At 44.8% G+C, this 20,013-nt stretch overlaps 1 protein-coding gene across 6 annotated transcripts in view; it reads left to right on the top strand.

Annotated features, from left to right (window-relative positions):
* Positions 1-20,013, top strand: part of PIWIL2 (piwi like RNA-mediated gene silencing 2) — a 1,076,777-nt gene that overhangs the window by 990,822 nt on the left and 65,942 nt on the right. For all 6 annotated transcript variants that reach the window (XM_063931805.1, XM_063931803.1, XM_063931806.1 and 3 more), the window contains 3 exons: positions 13,755-13,871; positions 14,468-14,556; positions 18,508-18,613. In XM_063931805.1, the coding sequence (XP_063787875.1) occupies positions 13,755-13,871; positions 14,468-14,556; positions 18,508-18,613 (312 nt within the window). The remainder of the gene's footprint in view (positions 1-13,754; positions 13,872-14,467; positions 14,557-18,507; positions 18,614-20,013) is intronic.

The following is a 20,013-nucleotide window of genomic DNA, read 5'->3' as shown; positions in this document are numbered from 1 at the left end:
CAGTAATAGAGCAGCCGTGAAAGTTGCCTGGAGGCTTATCATATCTTTTGCAAAACATATGTAACGAAGAGCTCTACATTTTCTATTATTACATAGTATATAGTTCTTCTTACTAACAGCCAGCAGAGTGCGTGGGAAAAATCCCTTTTGTTTTTCTGGTCTAGAGTAACCCCCTCCCGCTGCACCTGAGGATTGTTACCAGCTTGATTAGAGCAGTTTGCCACCATTTATTGCACTTTACTAAATATCATCAGGGGAACCCGGAAACTCTTAGAATTATTGGTCTTGAACATATTCCTCTCACTAAAAGAGGAGGAGATAGATTTGGAAGACTCTGTAAACAAGAGATATACTGGACATTTCAATTAAATTCCTTACATCCTGAAGGTCTAAATGAAGCCCTGGAACTTTAATACCATACTATAAGTTGTTCCTGCCAACTTACAACTGCCAAATGCTCTGGTTCTTGTTAGACGAAGATAAGGAGCATTTACTATGTGTTGTTCCTTTATTATATTATCCTATTATATTGAGTCTTTAAGGATGAACATTGGAAATTCTAATATCTATGCTTAGACTAGTAGTGTAGAATATCCAATGTCCCTTATAATGACAGCTAAGAACTATAACCAACAATGTCAGATTATTATGAACTTTGTCCCACGTTAATAGCTTATCCGGGGTACACACAGGGTTAGATATAACAACAAAAAATATAATAGTAATAAATAAATTACAATATATATAAAAAATTAAGATTAAATAAAATTAAACATAAATAAAATTATAATTAATTATCATAATAAATTATTAAACACAAAAGTATATACTTTATGTGTTAATGCATTTGTTAATATATTTAGTTATCTGCTGTCCGATGAGCATTATATCGCTAATGTTGATCGTGGTTTGTTGCTTTTTGTTTTTTCTTAGCCATGAGCGACCCTGGTAACCTAGCAACTATACTAAATAAGGGTATCGGACCAATGTTGATTTCTCTATAGGTCACATGATCGGGAGCTCACTCGGTCATCTGACCTATTTTTGTTTAGCCACATATTTGTGTCCTTTAGCCAATTCTTTCTATGAATTCAATAAGCACTATTTACATACTTGTTATAGGTGTAGACTTGGTTGTGTGGCTGAGATTATACCCGATCACATGATTCAGCCAAACTTTTCTAATTAGTCACTTTTTATTTATTTTATTTTTCTTTATTTTTCTTTCTTGTTATGTCATTCACTAATTCATAACTTTAAGTTTTTTAAGTAATACAAGTCTTAATTATAAGATAGTCATTGGCATTATGTCGCTGACTGATATGTTTTATTTTATTGTTATTCTTATATCCCCCTTTCTTATTTACTAATACGAATCACATAACATCTATTCAGTGATTTGCACTTTGGTTCTGGGGGGGGGGGGAATCATACCGTTTGCCACAGTTACGCTAGTGTTTTCTTTACAAGACCATGAGTTGCTAAGCAACCGCATTAAGATCGTCATCTAAACACTAAGCATCATGATTGGTGTTCACTAACACGTGACTGCAGTCACGTGATCGGCAATTGTCCGATCACGTGGTCTGCCGTCATGCGTGTCAGTCCGGGACGAAATACCTCCTAGACCATTATAACTTCACTTCCTGATTAAAAGATCACATGACACACGTGACCCACGGGATCTTCTCTATTGGCCCTTTCCTTCATGTGAGAACCATTTAAGGATCACATGATCGGAAATATTGTAAGAATTATAAATAAAAACAAAAGCAATAGACTTTTCTCTTGTCTCCAGCTTCGTTTTTACTCCATACTTAATCAGATAGTTTCCCATTATGAATAGTAAGGGCATGGCTCATTTTAGAACTGTTTTTAAAGAAATTTGTTTATCATATTAATCAAGCACCAGCTGTCTCCATTTATGAGATCACGTCCCCTATAAAAAGGGTATCAGTCTCAATACCACACTACCTTTGATAAAGCTGCCTGGAGCAGCGAAACGCGTCAGGTATAGACCTTGGGTGGACCTTTCATTGAACAAACCTTTACAGTCAGGACCCTGCACTCGACCTCCTCCGTGGACCAGGACTCCATTGTCGGCACTGCCATCGCCCACTAATCTTCACAGGAGATTCCACACATTGGAACACGGAGCACTCATCAAACTGTGAACCAGGACCCCACCAACTGTTGTCGTTGCCTATACGAACTTGTACTTATGGGAGTCTCTTTAACCAGAACACAGACTTGGTAATTACATCCAATTGGATGAACTATTATGCACTTGGTCCGTAATAACGACTGTTTATATGCTTGGCCTGCTTATGCCTATTGGTGCTAGTATTTATAAGGTCTCAAAGTCCACCAAAGATTTAATTGTGAGACATAGATTTTATGCCCGTTCATTTATTTGACATGTCTTTACATGTATAAGTCTTTTTAAACAAATATTAAATACATTGATTGTGTACATCACTCTGTCAATCAGCGCTGTATATATATATATTTTTGTATATGAGAGAGGCTGCGAGAGACATTGGGCTGTTGGGTTCAAGAGCCAATGCCATGGCAATTTCTGCTAGACGGTCCCTGTCTTTGATGCCGATTCAAAGAGACATATGGAAACTTTACCTTACACGGGTGAGGTTTTATTTGGGGAGGACCTCGCGGACCTGGTTTCCACAGCTACCGCGGGTAAGGCTTCTTTTTTGCCTTATGTTCCCCCACAGCAAAAGAAAACACCTCAATATCAGATGCAGTCCTTTCGGTCACATAAGTCCAGAAGGGGGTCGGGGCTCTTCCTTCCTCGCCAGAGGTAAGTGTAGAGGGAAAAGAACACCTGCTACGGCTAGTTCCCAGGAACAAAAGTCCTCCCCGGCTTCTACAAAATCCACCGCATGACGCTGGGGCTCCACTGAGGGAGTCCGCGCCGGTGGGGGCACGTCTTCGACTCTTCAACCAGGTCTGGGTTCTGTCGGATTTGGATCATTGGCCGATCAAAATTGTATCCCAAGGATACAAACTGGAATTCGAAGAAGTGCCTGCTCGCAGATTTTTCAAATCGGCTTTGCCAGCTTCTCCCCCAGAGAGGGAAATAGTTTCAGCTGCCATACAAAAGCTATGTCAACAGCAAGTGATTATCAAAGTTCCCCTTATGCAACAGGGGAAAGGGTACTATTCAACCCTATTTGTGGTCCCGAAGCCGGATGGCTCGGTCAGACCCATTCTTAATCTAAAATCCCTGAACCTGTATTTGAAGAAGTTCAAATTCAAGATGGAATCTCTCCGGGCAGTGATCTCCAGCCTGGAAGGGGGGGATTTTATGGTATCCCTAGACATAAAGGATGCATACCTTCATGTCCCCATTTATCCCCCTCATCAGGCGTACCTGAGATTCGCTGTACAGGACTGTCATTACCAGTTTCAGACGTTGCCGTTTGGGCTTTCCACGGCCCGAGGATTTTCACCAAGGTAATGGCGGAAATGATGGTGCACTTGCGCAGGCAAGGAGTCACAATTATCCCATACTTGGATGATCTCCTGATAAAAGCGAGATCGAGAGATCAATTGCTGAAAAGCGTGTCGCTCTCTCTGAGAGTGCTGCAGCAACACGGCTGGATCCTAAATCTACCAAAGTCGCAGTTGATTCCAATGACTCGGCTATCATTTTTAGGCATGATTCTGGACACGGAAAAAAAGAGGGTTTTTCTCCCAACGGAAAAAGCACAGGAACTCCAGAACATGGTCAGAGACCTGCTAAAACCAAAAAGTGTTAGTTCATCAATGCACTCGAGTACTGGGAAAAATGGTGGCGGCCTACGAGGCCATCCCCTTCAGCAGGTTCCATGCGAGGACTTTTCAGTGGAACCTTCTGGACAAGTGGTCGGGGTCCCATCTACAAATACATCAGAAAATAATCCTGTCCTCCAGGGCCAGGGTGTCTCTCCTGTGGTGGCTTCAGAGTGCTCACCTTCTAGAGGGTCGCAGGTTCGGCATTCAAGACTGGGTTCTAGTGACCACGGACGCGAGCCTCCGAGGATGGGGAGCAGTCACACAAGGAAGAAATTTTCAGGGAATATGGTCAAGCCAGGAGGCTTGTCTACACATAAACGTGCTGGAATTAAGGGCCATATACAACGGTCTACGACAAGCGGAGAATCTTCTTCGCGAACTACCCGTTCTGATTCAATCAGACAACGTCACAGCAGTGGCTCATGTAAACCGCCAGGGCGGGACAAGGAGCAGAGTGGCAATGGCGGAAGCCACCAGGATTCTTCGCTGGGCGGAAAATCACGTAAGCGCTCTGTCAGCAGTCTCCATTCCGGGAGTGGACAACTGGGAAGCAGACTTCCTCAGCAGACACGATCTCCATCTGGGAGAGTGGGGTCTTTATCAAGAAGTTTTTGCAGAGATAACAAGTCGTTGGGGACTTCCTCAAATAAACATGATGGCATCACGCCTCAACAAGAAGCTTCGGATGTATTATTCCAGGTCCAGGGATCCTCAGGTAGTAGCGGTGGATGCCCTGGTGACACCATGGGTGTTTCAGTTGGTTTATGTGTTCCCTCCTTTGCCGCTCATCTCAAAAATATTGAGAATCATAAGACCAAAAAGAGTACAGACAATACTCATTGCTCCGGATTGGCCTCGAAGGGCCTGGTATTCAGATCTTCAGGAAATGCTCACAGAAGATCTGTGGCCTCTTCCTCCCAGGGAGGACCTGTTGCAGCAGGGGCCCTGCGTGTTCCAAGACTTACCGCAGTTACGTTTGACGGCATGGCGGTTGAACACCAAATCCTAGCTAGGAAAGGTATTCCGGGGGAAGTCATCCCTACTCTGATAAAAGCTAGGAAGGAGGTGACGGCAAAACATTATCACCGTATCTGGAGGAAATATGTATCTTGGTGTGAAGCCAAGAATGCTCCTACGGAAGTTTTTCACCTGGGCCGTTTTCTCCACTTTCTACAGACAGGAGTGGATATGGGCCTAAAGTTAGGCTCCATTAAGGTGCAGATTTCGGCCCTATCAATATTCTATTCAGAAGGAATTGGCTTCTCTCCCAGAAGTCCAGACTTTTGTAAAGGGAGTGCTGCACATCCAGCCTCCTTTTTTTTATGCCCCCAGTGGCACCATGGGACCTTAACGTGGTTTTACAGTTCCTTAAATCACACTGGTTTGAATCTCTTCAAACGGTTGATTTAAAATTTCTCACTTGGAAAGTGGTCATGTTGCTGGCCTTGGCATCTGCAAGGCGGGTGTCAGAATTGGCGGCTTTGTCTCACAAGAGCCCCTATCTGACTTTCCATGTGGATCGAGCAGAGTTGAGAACTCGTCCTCAATTTCTACCTAAGGTGGTGTCGTCGTTTCATATGAACCAACCTATTGTGGTGCCTGTGGCTACGAGTGACTTGGAGGATTCCAAGTCCCTTGATGTAGTCAGGGCCTTAAAAATTTATGTAGCCAGGACGGCTTGAGTTCGAAAAACTGAGGCACTGTTTGTCCTGTATGCGGCCAACAAAGTTGGTGCTCCTGCTTCTAAGCAGACTATTGCTCGCTGAATCTGTAACACAATTCAGCAGGCTCATTCTACGGCTGTATTGCCGTTACCTAATTGGGTAAAGGCCCATTCCACTAGGAAGGTGGGCTCTTCTTGGGCGGCTGGTCGAGGCGTTTTGGCTTTACAGCTTTGCCGAGCAGCTACTTGATCGGGTTCAAACACTTTTGCAAAATTCTATAAGTTTGATACCCTGGCTGAGGAGGACCTCATGTTTGCTCAATCGGTCATCCGCACTCTCCCGCCAGGTCTGGGTTATGTTACAGTTTAGATCAGTCTTTGGCTGATGCTGTTTTGTTCATACTGTTAACTGGTTTCGTATATTCCATGTTGTACGGTGTGGATGGTGTGGGCTGGTATGTATCTTGCCCTTAGATTAACAAAAATCCTTTCCTCCAGCAGGCGCATTCTTCGTCAGGATTGCCATCGCCTAAATCGGTTAAGGCCCATTCCACTAGGAAGGTGGGCTCTTCTTGGGCGGCTGCCCGAGGGGTCTCGGCACTACAACTGTGCCGAGCTGCTACTTGGTTGGGGTCAAACACCTTTGCAAAGTTCTATAAGTTTGATACCCTGGCTGAGGATGACCTCCTGTTTGCTCAATCGGTGCTGCAGAGTCATCCGCACTCTCCCGCCCGTTTGGGAGCTTTGGTATGATCCCCATGGTCCTTACTGAGTCCCCAGCATCCTCTAGGACGTTAGAGAAAATAAGATTTTACTTACCGGTAAATCTATTTCTCGTAGTCCGTAGAGGATGCTGGGCGCCCGTCCCAAGTGCGGACTTCTTCTGCAAGACTTGTATATAGTTATTGCTTACATAAGGGTTATGTTATAGTTGATCGGGTTTGAACCGAGGCTATGTTATTGTTCATACTGTTAACTGGGTAGTTTATCACAAGTTATACGGTGTGATTGGTGTGGCTGGTATGAATCTTGCCCTTAGATGTACAAAAATCCTTTCCTCGTACTGTCCGTCTCCTCTGGGCACAGTTTCTCTAACTGAGGTCTGGAGGAGGGACATAGAGGGAGGAGCCAGTGCACACCCAGAATCCAAAACTTTCTTAAAGTGCCCTATCTCCTGCGGAGCCCGTCTATTCCCCATGGTCCTTACGGAGTCCCCAGCATCCTCTACGGACTACGAGAAATAGATTTACCGGTAAAAAAATCCACAGTATGCCGGCACTACTCAATAGTCCAACACAAGATGATGTGTATTAGTCAAGTGTTTTCAGGGCACGCACCCTGTAATTAGGATTTGTTTTGTCCTGATGGTGGGGTGCATGCCCCGAAAACACTTGTCTAATACACATCATCATTCCAACTCCGAGTGTTGTCACTGATATGGATTTATATATATATATATATATAGAGAGAGAGAGAGAGAGATGGGAAACCCCCCTTTGTAAATCCTGCGTTTGCCCCTGAGCTGGCAGAAGGCTTAAGCTTGGAGACACTGGGCTCCATCCAGAACAGCCGGAGAATGGAGTAGTATTTCTCTAACGTCCTAAGTGGATGCTGGGGACTCCGTCAGGACCATGGGGATTAGCGGCTCCGCAGGAGACAGGGCACAAAAGTAAAAGCTTTAGGATCAGGTGGTGTGCACTGGCTCCTCCCCCTATGACCCTCCTCCAAGCCCCAGTTAGATTTTTGTGCCCGGCCGAGAAGGGTGCAATCTAGGTGGCTCTCCTAAAGAGCTGCTTAGAGTAAAAGTTTGTTAGGTTTTTTATTTTCAGTGAGTCCTGCTGGCAACAGGCTCACTGCTACGAGGGACTTAGGGGAGAGAAGTGAACTCACCTGCGTGCAGGATGGATTGGCTTCTTAGGCTACTGGACACCATTAGCTCCAGAGGGAGTCGGAACACAGGTCTCACCCTGGGGTTCGTCCCGGAGCCGCGCCGCCGACCCCCCTTGCAGATGCCGAAAAGTGAAGGTCCAGAAACGGCGGCAGAAGACTCTTCAGTCTTCATAAGGTAGCGCACAGCACTGCAGCTGTGCGCCATTGTTGTCAGCACACTTCATAGCAGCGGTCACTGAGGGTGCAGGGCGCTGGGGGGGGGGGCGCCCTGGGCAGCAATGATAGTACCTTATTCTGGCTAAAAATACATCACATATAGCCCCTGGGGGCTATATGGATGTATTTAACCCCTGCCAGGTCTCAGAAAAACGGGAGAAGAAGCCCGCCGAAAAGAGGGCGGGGCCTATTCTCCTCAGCACACAGCGCCATTTTCCCTCACAGAAATGCTGGTGGGAAGGCTCCCAGGCTCTCCCCTGCACTGCACTACAGAAACAGGGTTAAAACAGAGAGGGGGGGCACTTATTTGGCGATATATATATATATATATATATATATATATATATATATATTAAATGCTATAAGGGAAAAACACTTATATAAAGGTTGTCCCTGTATAATTATAGCGTTTTTGGTGTGTGCTGGCAAACTCTCCCTCTGTCTCCCCAAAGGGCTAGTGGGGTCCTGTCCTCTATCAGAGCATTCCCTGTGTGTGTGCCGTGTGTCGGTACGTGTGTGTCGACATGTATGAGGACGATGTTGGTGAGGAGGCGGAGCAATTGCCTGAAATGGTGATGTCACTCTCTAGGGAGTCGACACCGGAATGGATGGCTTATTTAAGGAATTACGTGATAATGTCAACACGCTGCAAGGTCGGTTGACGACATGAGACGACCGGCAAACAAATTAGTACCTGTCCAGGCGTCTCAAACACCGTCAGGGGCTGTAAAACGCTCATTTACCTCAGTCGGTCGACACAGACACGGACACTGACTCCAGTGTCGACGGTGAAGAAACAAACGTATTTTCCTTTAGGGCCACACGTTACATGTTAAGGGCAATGAAGGAGGTGTTACATATTTCTGATACTACAAGTACCACAAGAAGGGTATTATGTGGGGTGTGAAAAAACTACCTGTAGTTTTTCCTGAATCAGATAAATTAAATGAAGTGTGTGATGATGCGTGGGTTTCCCCCGATAGAAAATTATTGGCGGTATACCCTTTCCCGCCAGAAGTTAGGGCGCGTTGGGAAACACCCTTTAGGGTGGATAAGGCGCTCACACGCTTATCAAAACAAGTGGCGGTACCGTCTCCAGATAGGGCCGCCCTCAAGGAGCCAGCTGAGAGGCTGGAAAATATCCTAAAAAGGTATATACACACATACTGGTGTTATACTGCGACCAGCGATCGCCTCAGCCTGGATGTGCAGCGCTGGGGTGGCTTGGTCGGATTCCCTGACTGAAAATATTGATACCCTTGACAGGGACAGTATTTTATTGACTATAGAGCATTTAAAGGATGCATTTCTATATATGCGAGATGCACAGAGGGATATTTGCACTCTGGCATCAAGAGTAAGTGCGATGTCCATATCTGCCAGAAGATGTTTATGGACACGACAGTGGTCAGGTGATGCAGATTCCAAACGGCACATGGAAGTATTGCCGTATAAAGGGGAGGAGTTATTTGGGGTCGGTCCATCGGACCTGGTGGCCTCGGCAACAGCTGGAAAATCCACCTTTTTTACCCCAAATCACATCTCAGCAGAAAAAGACACCGTCTTTTCAGCCTCAGTCCTTTCGTCCCCATAAGGGCAAGCGGGCAAAAGGCCAGTCATATCTGCCCAGGGATAGAGGAAAGGGAAGAAGACTGCAGCAGGCAGCCCATTCCCAGGAACAGAAGCCCTCCACAGCTTCTGCCAAGTCCTCAGCATGACGCTGGGGCCGTACAAGCGGACTCAAGTGCGGTGGGGGGTCGTCTCAAGAGTTTCAGCGCGTAGTGGGCTCACTCGCAAGTGGACCCCTGGATCCTACAAGTAGTATCCCAGGGGTACAGACTGGAAATTCGAGACGTCTCCCCCTCGCAGGCTCCTGATGTCTGCTTTACCAACGTCTTCCTCCGACAGGGAGGCAGTATTGGAAACAATTCACAAGCTGTATTCCCAGCAGGTGATAATCAAAGTACCCCTCCTACAACAAGGAAAGGGGTATTATTCCACACTATATTGTGGTACTGAAGCCAGACGGCTCGGTGAGACCTATTCTAAATGGGAAATCTTTGAACACTTACATACAAAGGTTCAAATCAAGATGGAGTCACTCAGAGCAGTGATAGCGAACCAGGAAGAAGGGGACTATATGGTGTCCCTGGACATCAAGGATGCTTACCTCCATGTCCCAAATTGCCCTTCTCACCAAGGGTACCTCAGGTTCGTGGTACGGAACTGTCACTATCAGTTTCAGACGCTGCCGTTTGGATTGTCCACGGCACCCCGGGTCTTTACCAAAGTAATGGCCGAAATGATGATTCTTTTTCAAAGAAAAGGCGTCTTAATTATCCCTTACTTGGACGATCTCCTGATAAGGGCAAGGTCCAGAGAACAGTTGGAAGTCGGAGTAGCACTATCTCAAGTAGTTCTACGACAGCACGGGTGGATTCTAAATATCCAAAATTGCAGCCGTTTCCGACGACACGTCTGCTGTTCCTAGGGATGGTTCTGGACACAGTCCAGAAAAAGGTGTTTCTCCCGGAGGAGAAAGCCAGGGAGTTATCCGAGCTAGTCAGGAACCTCCTAAAACCAGGAAAAGTGTCAGTGCATCATTGCACAAGAGTCCTGGGAAAAATGGTGGCTTATTACGAAGCGATTCCATTCGGCAGATTCCACGCAAGAACTTTTCAGTGGGATCTGCTGGACAAATGGTCCGGATCGCATTTTCAGATGCATCAGCGGATAACCCTATCTCCAAGGACAAGGGTGTCTCTCCTGTGGTGGTTACAGAGTGCTCATCTTCTAGAGGGCCGCAGATTCGGCATTCAGGATTGGATGCTGGTGACCACGGAGGCCAGCCTGAGAGGCTGGGGAGCAGTCACACAGGGAAAAAATTTCCAGGGAGTGTGATCAAGTCTGGAGATTTTTCTCCACATAAATATACTGGAGCTAAGGGCAATTTACAATGCTCTAAGCTTACCAAGACCTCTGCTTCAAGGTCAGCCGGTATTGATCCAGTGGGACAACATCACGGCAGTCGCCCACGTAAACAGACAGGGCGGCACAAGAAGCAGGAGGGAAATGGCAGAAACTGCAAGGATTTTTCGCTGGGCGGAAAATCATGTGATAGCACTGTCAGCAGTGTTCATTCCGGGAGTGGACAACTGGGAAGCAGACTTCCTCAGCAGGCACAACCTCCACCCGGGAGTGTGGGGACTTCATCGGGAAGTCTTCCACATGATTGTGAACCGTTGGAAAAGACCAAAGGTGGACATGATGGCGTCCCGCCTGAACAAAAAACTGGACAAGTATTGCGCCAGGTCAAAAGACCCTCAGGCAATAGCTGTGGACGTTCTGGTAACACCGTGGGTGTACCAGTCGGTGTATGTCTTCCCTCCTCTGCTTCTCATACCCAAGGTATTGAGAATTATAAGACGTAGAGGAGTAAGAACTATACTCGTGGCTCCGGATTGGCCAAGAAGGACTTGGTACCCGGAACTTCAAGAGATGCTCACAGAGGACTCATGGCCTCTGCCGCTAAGAAGGGACTTGCTTCAGCAAGTACCATGTCTGTTCCAAGACTTACCGCGGCTGCGTTTGACGGCATGGCGGTTGAACGCCGGATCCTAAGGGAAAAAGGCATTCCGGAAGAGGTCATTCCTACCCTGGTCAAAGCCAGGAAGGAGGTGACCGCACAACATTATCACCACATGTGGCGAAAATATGTTGCGTGGTGTGAGGCCAGGAAGGCCCCATGAAGAAATTTCAACTCGGTCGTTTCCTGCATTTCCTGCAAACAGGAGTGTCTATGGGCCTCAAATTGGGGTCCATTAAGGTTCAAATTTCGGCCCTGTCGATTTTCTTCCAGAAAGAATTGGCTTCAGTTCCTGAAGTCCAGAAGTTTGTCAAGGGAGTACTGCATATACAACCCCCTTTTGTGCCTCCAGTGTCACTGTGGGATCTCAACGTAGTTCTGGGATTCCTAAAATCACATTGGTTTAAACCGCTCAAATCTGTGGATTTGAAATATCTCACAGGGAAAGTGACCATGCTGTTGGCCCTGGCCTCGGCCAGGCGAGTGTCAGAATTGGCGGCGTTTGTCTCAAAAAAAACCATATCTGATTGTCCATTCGGACAGGGCAGAGCTGCGGACTCATCCCCAGTTTCTCCCTAAGGTGGTGTCAGTGTTTCACCCGAACCAGCTTATTGTGGTACCTGCGGCTACTAGGGACTTGGAGGACTCCAGGTTGCTAGATGTTGTCAGGGCCCTGAAAATATAGTTTCCAGGACGGCTGGAGTCAGGAAAACTGACTTGCTGTTATCCTGTATGCACCCAACAAACTGGGTGCTCTTGCTTCTAAGCAGACGATTGCTAGTTGGATGTGTAGTACAATTCAGCTTGCACATTCTGTGGCAGGCCTGCCACAGCCAAAATATGAAAATGCCCATTCCACAAGGAAGGTGGGCTCATCTTGGGCGGCTGCCCGAGGGGTCTCGGCTTTACAACTTTGCCGAGCTGATACTTGGTCAGGGACACACCCTGACTGAGGAGGACCTGGAGTTCTCTCATTCGGTGCTGCAGAGTCATCCGCACTCTCCCGCCCGTTTGGGAGCTTTGGTATAATCCCCATGGTCCTGACGGAGTCCCCAGCATCCACTTAGGACGTTAGAGAAAATAAGAATTTACTTACCGATAATTCTATTTCTCGTAGTCCGTAGTGGATGCTGGGCGCCCATCCCAAGTGCGGATTGTCTGCAATACTTGTACATAGTTATTGTTACAAAAATCGGGTTATTATTGTTGTGAGCCATCTTTTCAGAGGCTCCGCTGTTATCATGCTGTTAACTGGGTTCAGATCACAGGTTGTACAGTGTGATTGGTGTGGCTGGTATGAGTCTTACCCGGGATTCAAAATCCTTCCTTATTGTGTACGCTCGTCCGGGCACAGTATCCTAACTGAGGCTTGGAGGAGGGTCATAGGGGGAGGAGCCAGTGCACACCACCTGATCCTAAAGCTTTTACTTTTGTGCCCTGTCTCCTGCGGAGCCGCTAATCCCCATGGTCCTGACGGAGTCCCCAGCATCCACTACGGACTACGAGAAATAGAATTATCGGTAAGTAAATTCTTATTTTTATGTTTATCTGGTCGTCGCAGGATACAGATGCAGACGCCTTAAGGTGAAATGTTATATCTCAAATGTCTTCAGAAGTATAGTCCTTTGATGTTCAAAGGATACACTTACTCTACAGATCCACATCAACCCTTTGTTATAGCAAGAGGACGCAATACAGCACGTCCATATAACTCTAGGGGCTGATTTCAAATGTTAGCCTGTCCCTCCCGTGGTCGCGCCCACCGGCGGTATTCTAATGTTACTGCCGACGGGCGCGACAAGATCATTTCAGCTTGCTACCCTCAGAGGTAGCAAGCTGAAATGCGTGTCTTTTCACGATCACGCCCATTAGTTTAGTCAGGTTTAGGTGCTTTGTGCGCCTAAACCCGATAGTACTGGGCGCGATAGGGGTGAAAACGGGGAACATTTGAGTATCGCGCCTTTGTCTCTTGTCACTTTAGACGGGAGATAGGCAGCGCGTTAACATTTTAGTCCGGCCCCAGGACTGGTTTACCAATCAGACAACTATCTCACAAAATATAAGTAAATACATCTTACATTTTATAGGAACTAAACTATTTCCTCCTTATTTTCTATATCTACCAGTTAGCTTTCCTAAACACCTTAGAAAGCTCCACAATACAGAAATACCCCCTAGAGTGCATTGATTGTAAACAAAGACTACATCATTTCACACTAGACATTTTTCTTGGTCAGGTTATTTACCATATTCCTACAGTATTCAGAAAGGTGATTTCTTGTACTGCAAAATACTTTTGACATTCATTCCATAAGTGCATAGTCTATACATTTTAACATGCAAATCAATAACGCGCACAGTGCATTAAAAAACATTATTACATATACAGTTATAGTACATGGCACCTAGTGTAGATTGTGGTCCCTAGTGTAGATTGTTCATAGGAAAATTGCACGGGAGCATGAGGGATTAACCCCCTCAGTGCTATGGCCACCATCTTGATCACGTGAGCCGGGTACCTGACCACACAACCTACCTGTACAGTACATGTAAAAATATAATTACACTTATCCATAGTAATTTTTGTCTTTTTTTCTACAACAGGTGGTGAACTCAAGAACAATTTCAAATCCACAGAAGCTGAGGAGTATTGCACAAAAAATCTTGCTACAGATAAACTGCAAGCTCGGGGGAGAGTTGTGGGGAGTGGACATTCCACTGGTCAGTAACACATGGTGGAAATGCATTATTACTTTGTGGTAATATTTGCAAAAGAATGATATAAAAACTTCCATGTCAAGAAAGTAATTTGTCCAATTAACCTCTAACCTACAAAATGCAAATCTATTCATGGGCAATCTACTGAGTAGACAAATATCACCCTTCCATATTACAATCAGTCACACAAATGAAGGCTTCATTTACAGCTTGTTTTGTAGGAAATAATAAAAGTAGAGATAAAACTGGAGTTCCTAAGATAAGTGATTTCTATTGAGAGTGGATAGTTTACATTGAGAGGAACCTTTTATTATGGAATCTAGTCACTAAAGAATAAGAAGCTAAAGAATGCTGCATTGACCTGCTTTATATGTGTCTGGAACCCTTTGGACTGAATGTGGATGTGACTTGAGCCAGTGTCACATGTCTCGGCATTGTGGAAATAATGATTGAAGATTAATCCAGTGCAGGAAGAATCTTTGTTTTAATCATACAACAAAAAGTTTATTTTTTTATAAAATATGGAAAGTAAACATATGAAAGTATTTTCCTGTGTATGTTTGTTTGTACTGATGGTCTCTATGAACCTTTCTTCTCAGAAAAATGTCATGGTAATCGGCGTGGATGTTTATCATGACCCCAGCCGAGGCTTGCGTTCAGTTACAGGCTTTGTCGCGAGCACCAACCAGTGAGTTTTTTTCTTTTTATAATCTAATCTTATTGCTTCTTCAAATTGTTTAGAAATGACAAGGTTCTCCATAATAGGTTAGCTGTAATAGGCAGGAGCTTTGTCCAAAAGATCTCTATGGTAACTTTCACATTTGATAAACCAGTGTAAAACCACCACAATTGTAATGTGCTTGTGTGGAGTGCAAGTGTGTGTTACATCTGTGACTGTCACCTGAAAGCCTGTGACTATACCCATACACAGCTGTATGATGCTATACATAGCCTATATGTGCAAATGTGTGACATCTGTGACTGTCATCTGAAAGCCTGTGACTATACCCATATACAGCTGTATGATGCTGTATATCCTATATGTGCAAGTGTGTGACATCTGTGACTGTCATCTGAAAGCCTGTGACTATACCCATACACAGCTGTATCATGCTATACATAGCCTATATGTGCAAGTGTGTGTGACATCTGTGACTGTCACCTGAAAGCCTGTGACTATACCTATACACAGCTGTATCATGCTATACATAGCCTATATGTGCAAATGTGTTACATCTGTGACTGTCACCTGAAAGCCTGTGACTATACCCATACACAGCTGTATCATGCTATACATAGCCTATATGTGCAAATGTGTGATATCTGTGACTGTCATCTGAAAGCCTGTGACTATACCCATACACAGCTGTATCATGCTGTATATCCTATATGTGCAAGTGTGTGTTACATCTGTGACTGTCATCTGAAAGCCTGTGACTATACCCATATACAGCTGTATCATGCTGTATATCCTATATGTGCAAGTGTGTGACATCTGTGACTGTCATCTGAAAGCCTGTGACTATACCCATATACAGCTGTATGATGCTATACATAGCCTATATGTGCAAATGTGTGACATCTGTGACTGTCATCTGAAAGCCTGTGACTATACCCATATACAGCTGTATGATGCTATACATAGCCTATATGTGCAAATGTGTGACATCTGTGACTGTCATCTGAAAGCCTGTGACTATACCCATATGATGCTATACATAGCCTATATGTGCAAATGTGTGACATATGTGACTGTCATCTGAAAGCCTGTGACTATACCCATATGATGCTATACATAGCCTATATGTGCAAATGTGTGACATCTGTGACTGTCATCTGAAAGCCTGTGACTATACCCATATATAGCTGTATGATGCTATACATAGCCTATATGTGCAAATGTGTGACATCTGTGACTGTCATCTGAAAGCCTGTGACTATACCCATACACAACTGTGTCATGCTGTATATCCTATATGTGCAAGTGTGTGACATCTGTGACTGTCACCTGAAAGCCTGTGACTATACCCATATACAGCTGTATCATGCTGTATATCCTATATGTGCAAGTGTGTGACATCTGTGACTGTCATCTGAAAGCCTGTGACTATACCCATATACAGCTGTATGATGCTATACATAGCCTATATGTGCAAATGTGTGACATCTGTGACTGTCACCTGAAAGCCTGTGACTATACCCATATACAGCTGTATGATGCTATACATAGCCTATATGTGCAAATGTGTGACATCTGTGACTGTCATCTGAAAGCCTGTGACTATACCCATATACAGCTGTATGATGCTATACATAGCCTATATGTGCAAATGTGTGACATCTGTGACTCATCTGAAAGCCTGTGACTATACCCATACACAGCTGTATCATGCTGTATATCCTATATGTGCAAGTGTGTGACATCTGTGACTGTCATCTGAAAGCCTGTGACTATACCTATACACAGCTGTATGATGCTATACATAGCCTATATGTGCAAATGTGTGACATCTGTGACTGTCATCTGAAAGCCTGTGACTATACCTATACACAGCTGTATCATGCTGTATATCCTATATGTGCAAGTGTGTGTGACATCTGTGACTGTCATCTGAAAGCCTGTGACTATACCCATATACAGCTGTATGATGCTATACATAGCCTATATGTGCAAATGTGTGACATCTGTGACTGTCATCTGAAAGCCTGTGACTATACCTATACACAGCTGTATCATGCTGTATATCCTATATGTGCAAGTGTGTGACATCTGTGACTGTCATCTGAAAGCCTGTGACTATACCCATACACAACTGTATGATGCTATATGTGCAAATGTGTGACATCTGTGACTGTCATCTGAAAGCCTGTGACTATACCTATACACAGCTGTATCATGCTGTATATCCTATATGTGCAAGTGTGTGACATCTGTGACTGTCACCTGAAAGCCTGTGACTATACCCATACACAACTGTGTCATGCTGTATATCCTATGTGTGCAAGTGTGTGACATCTGTGACTGTCATCTGAAAGCCTGTGACCTATACCTATACACAGCTGTATATCCTATATGTGCAAGTGTGTGACATCTGAAAGCCTGTGACTATACCCATACACAGTTGTATCATGCTGTATATCCTATATGTGCAAGTGTGTGACATCTGTGACTGTCATCTGAAAGCCTGTGACTATACCTATACACAGCTGTATATCCTATATGTGCAAGTGTGTGACATCTGTGACTGTCATCTGAAAGCCTGTGACTATACCTATACACAGCTGTATCATGCTATACATAGCCTATATGTGCAAGTGTGTGACATCTGTGACTGTCATCTGAAAGCCTGTGACTATACCTATACACAGCTGTATATCCTATATGTGCAAGTGTGTGACATCTGTGACTGTCATCTGAAAGCCTGTGACTATACCTATACACAGCTGTATCATGCTATACATAGCCTATATGTGCAAATGTATGACATCTGTGACTGTCATCTGAAAGCCTGTGACTATACCCATACACAGCTGTATCATGCTATACATAGCCTATATGTGCAAATGTGTGACATCTGTGACTGTCATCTGAAAGCCTGTGACTATACCCATACACAGCTGTATCATGCTGTATATCCTATATGTGCAAGTGTGTGACATCTGTGACTGTCATCTGAAAGCCTGTGACTATACCCATATACAGCTGTATGATGCAATACATAGCCTATATGTGCAAATGTGTGACATCTGTGACTGTCATCTGAAAGCCTGTGACTATACCCATATACAGCTGTATGATGCTATACATAGCCTATATGTGCAAATGTGTGACATCTGTGACTGTCACCTGAAAGCCTGTGACTATACCCATACACAACTGTTGTCATGCTGTATATCCTATATGTGCAAGTGTGTGACATCTGTGACTGTCATCTGAAAGCCTGTGACTATACCCATATACAGCTGTATGATGCTATACATAGCCTATATGTGCAAATGTGTGACATCTGTGACTGTCACCTGAAAGCCTGTGACTATACCCATACACAACTGTTGTCATGCTGTATATCCTATATGTGCAAGTGTGTGACATCTGTGACTGTCATCTGAAAGCCTGTGACTATACCCATACACAGCTGTATCATGCTGTATATCCTATATGTGCAAGTGTGTGACATCTGTGACTGTCATCTGAAAGCCTGTGACTATACCCATATACAGCTGTATGATGCTATACATAGCCTATATGTGCAAATGTGTGACATCTGTGACTGTCACCTGAAAGCCTGTGACTATACCCATACACAACTGTGTCATGCTGTATATCCTATATGTGCAAGTGTGTGACATCTGTGACTGTCATCTGAAAGCCTGTGACTGTACCTATATACAACCTCAGTTTTAAATTCTGAGGGGTTTGCCACCCGGTGACTGTTTCAATCACAATCTGAGTGCTGATCTCCAGTTTAATCAGTGGAATATGCTGTAACAATTTTTATGACCAGGCACCTATTTCTATTTGTTTGTGTGTGCGATACTTGATTTCTGATTGGATATATATTATATGTGTGTATTAATAATGTGTTTAATGTAAACACTTTGTTTTACAAACTATTGATCTGCCCCATTATACTTCCAGTTGTGTGACCCGTTGGTACTCTCGTGTGGTCTTCCAGCTTCCTCATCAGGAGATCATGGATGGGCTAAAGCTCTGCCTAGTGGCAGCCCTGCAGAAGTTCTATGAGGTTGGAAATGGTTGCTTGTAGGATATGATATTTCATGATGACGGTTTACAGATCAGTGCCCCACAGTTTTACTTTGATTGCTTAGGGGTGTATTCAGTAAGAGGCGGAAGCTGCCGTCTTGTCGGCAAGATGGCAGCTTCCGACTGACTGATTGAGGTAGGAATGGGTTCCAATCTATTCATTACCGGCAGTTATTTTCTGACAAGTCGGGAAATCCGACTTGTCGGAAGCCTGACGGAATACACGCGGATCCCGCTTGTACTGTCGGAAGCGGTGCCAAACCCGACAGGTTTTAGCCCCGTTTCCGACAATGTCAATCCGACTTTTAAAAAAGTCGGATTGACACTGTCAAGACCAGGCCAACCTGTCGGATTTAGCCCGGCATTGAAGAGAGTGCTGTAGGGTCCTTTCCGTGGGAAAGGACCTGACAGCTATTGAATATATGCCAAGTTAGTGTCAGGGCTGTTACTGTTTTTTGTAAATGACATTTTCTTAAATAAGACCTAACATATACCTCACGTCAACTGGTTCGCCTCTGCCGCCCTGTGTGATACATCCTGTGCAGCAGCCGCCTCGCTGAGAGCCGCCCAGCGCCACTGACACTGACAGTGGGGATTTCCCGTCCGCCTCGCTCTCACCACACTGTCAGTGTAACCGGTGCCGGGCGGCTCTCAGCGAGGCGGCTGCTGCACAGGATGTATCACACAGGGCGGCAGGGGGGGAAGGAAGTCGGTTGGCATGAGGCATATGTTAGGGCTTCTTTAAGAAAATCTAATTTTCAAAAATCAATAACAGCTCTGTCTGTGACATTAACTGCACGGACGCCGACCAAATCCGACAGTCTGATTAGGCTCAAATCCGACAGTCGGAATTGGCCGCTCTTTGAATAGGGGTTGTCAGCAGAGCCGGATTAAGGCTTCGAGGGGCCCGGGGTACGTAAAACAAGGGGGCCCTAAGGTCTAAAATCAAAATCATAACACACACTTATATATATATATATATATATATATATATATATATATGTGTGTGTGTTCCGATCAGCTGGCACTCCCAATCACAGATCCATCTGCCACGGTGCCTATTAGCATATGTAGCATACACAAACCGAACAAATGGCACTCAATGGTCTCACTATCCGCTAATAAAAGACAGCAGTCATGGCATTTTGCAACATTTTGGGCGTTTAATGCCCATCTTCGGGCAACCACTACTGGTTGCCTAACGACGGGTATTAAATGCCCGCAACGTTGCAAAATGCCATGACTGCTGTCTTTTTATTAGCGGATAGTGAGACCATTGAGTGCCATTTCTACACACACACACACACACTATATATATATATATATATATATATAAACATACTGTACATATATAAATATATTAACACACAAATAAATATA

The sequence above is a fragment of the Pseudophryne corroboree genome, chromosome 6, assembly GCF_028390025.1.
Source record: "Pseudophryne corroboree isolate aPseCor3 chromosome 6, aPseCor3.hap2, whole genome shotgun sequence".
NCBI lineage: Eukaryota > Metazoa > Chordata > Amphibia > Anura > Myobatrachidae > Pseudophryne > Pseudophryne corroboree.
Note: the sequence above shows the minus strand (reverse complement) of the source record. Positions and strands in the feature narration are given on the sequence as shown.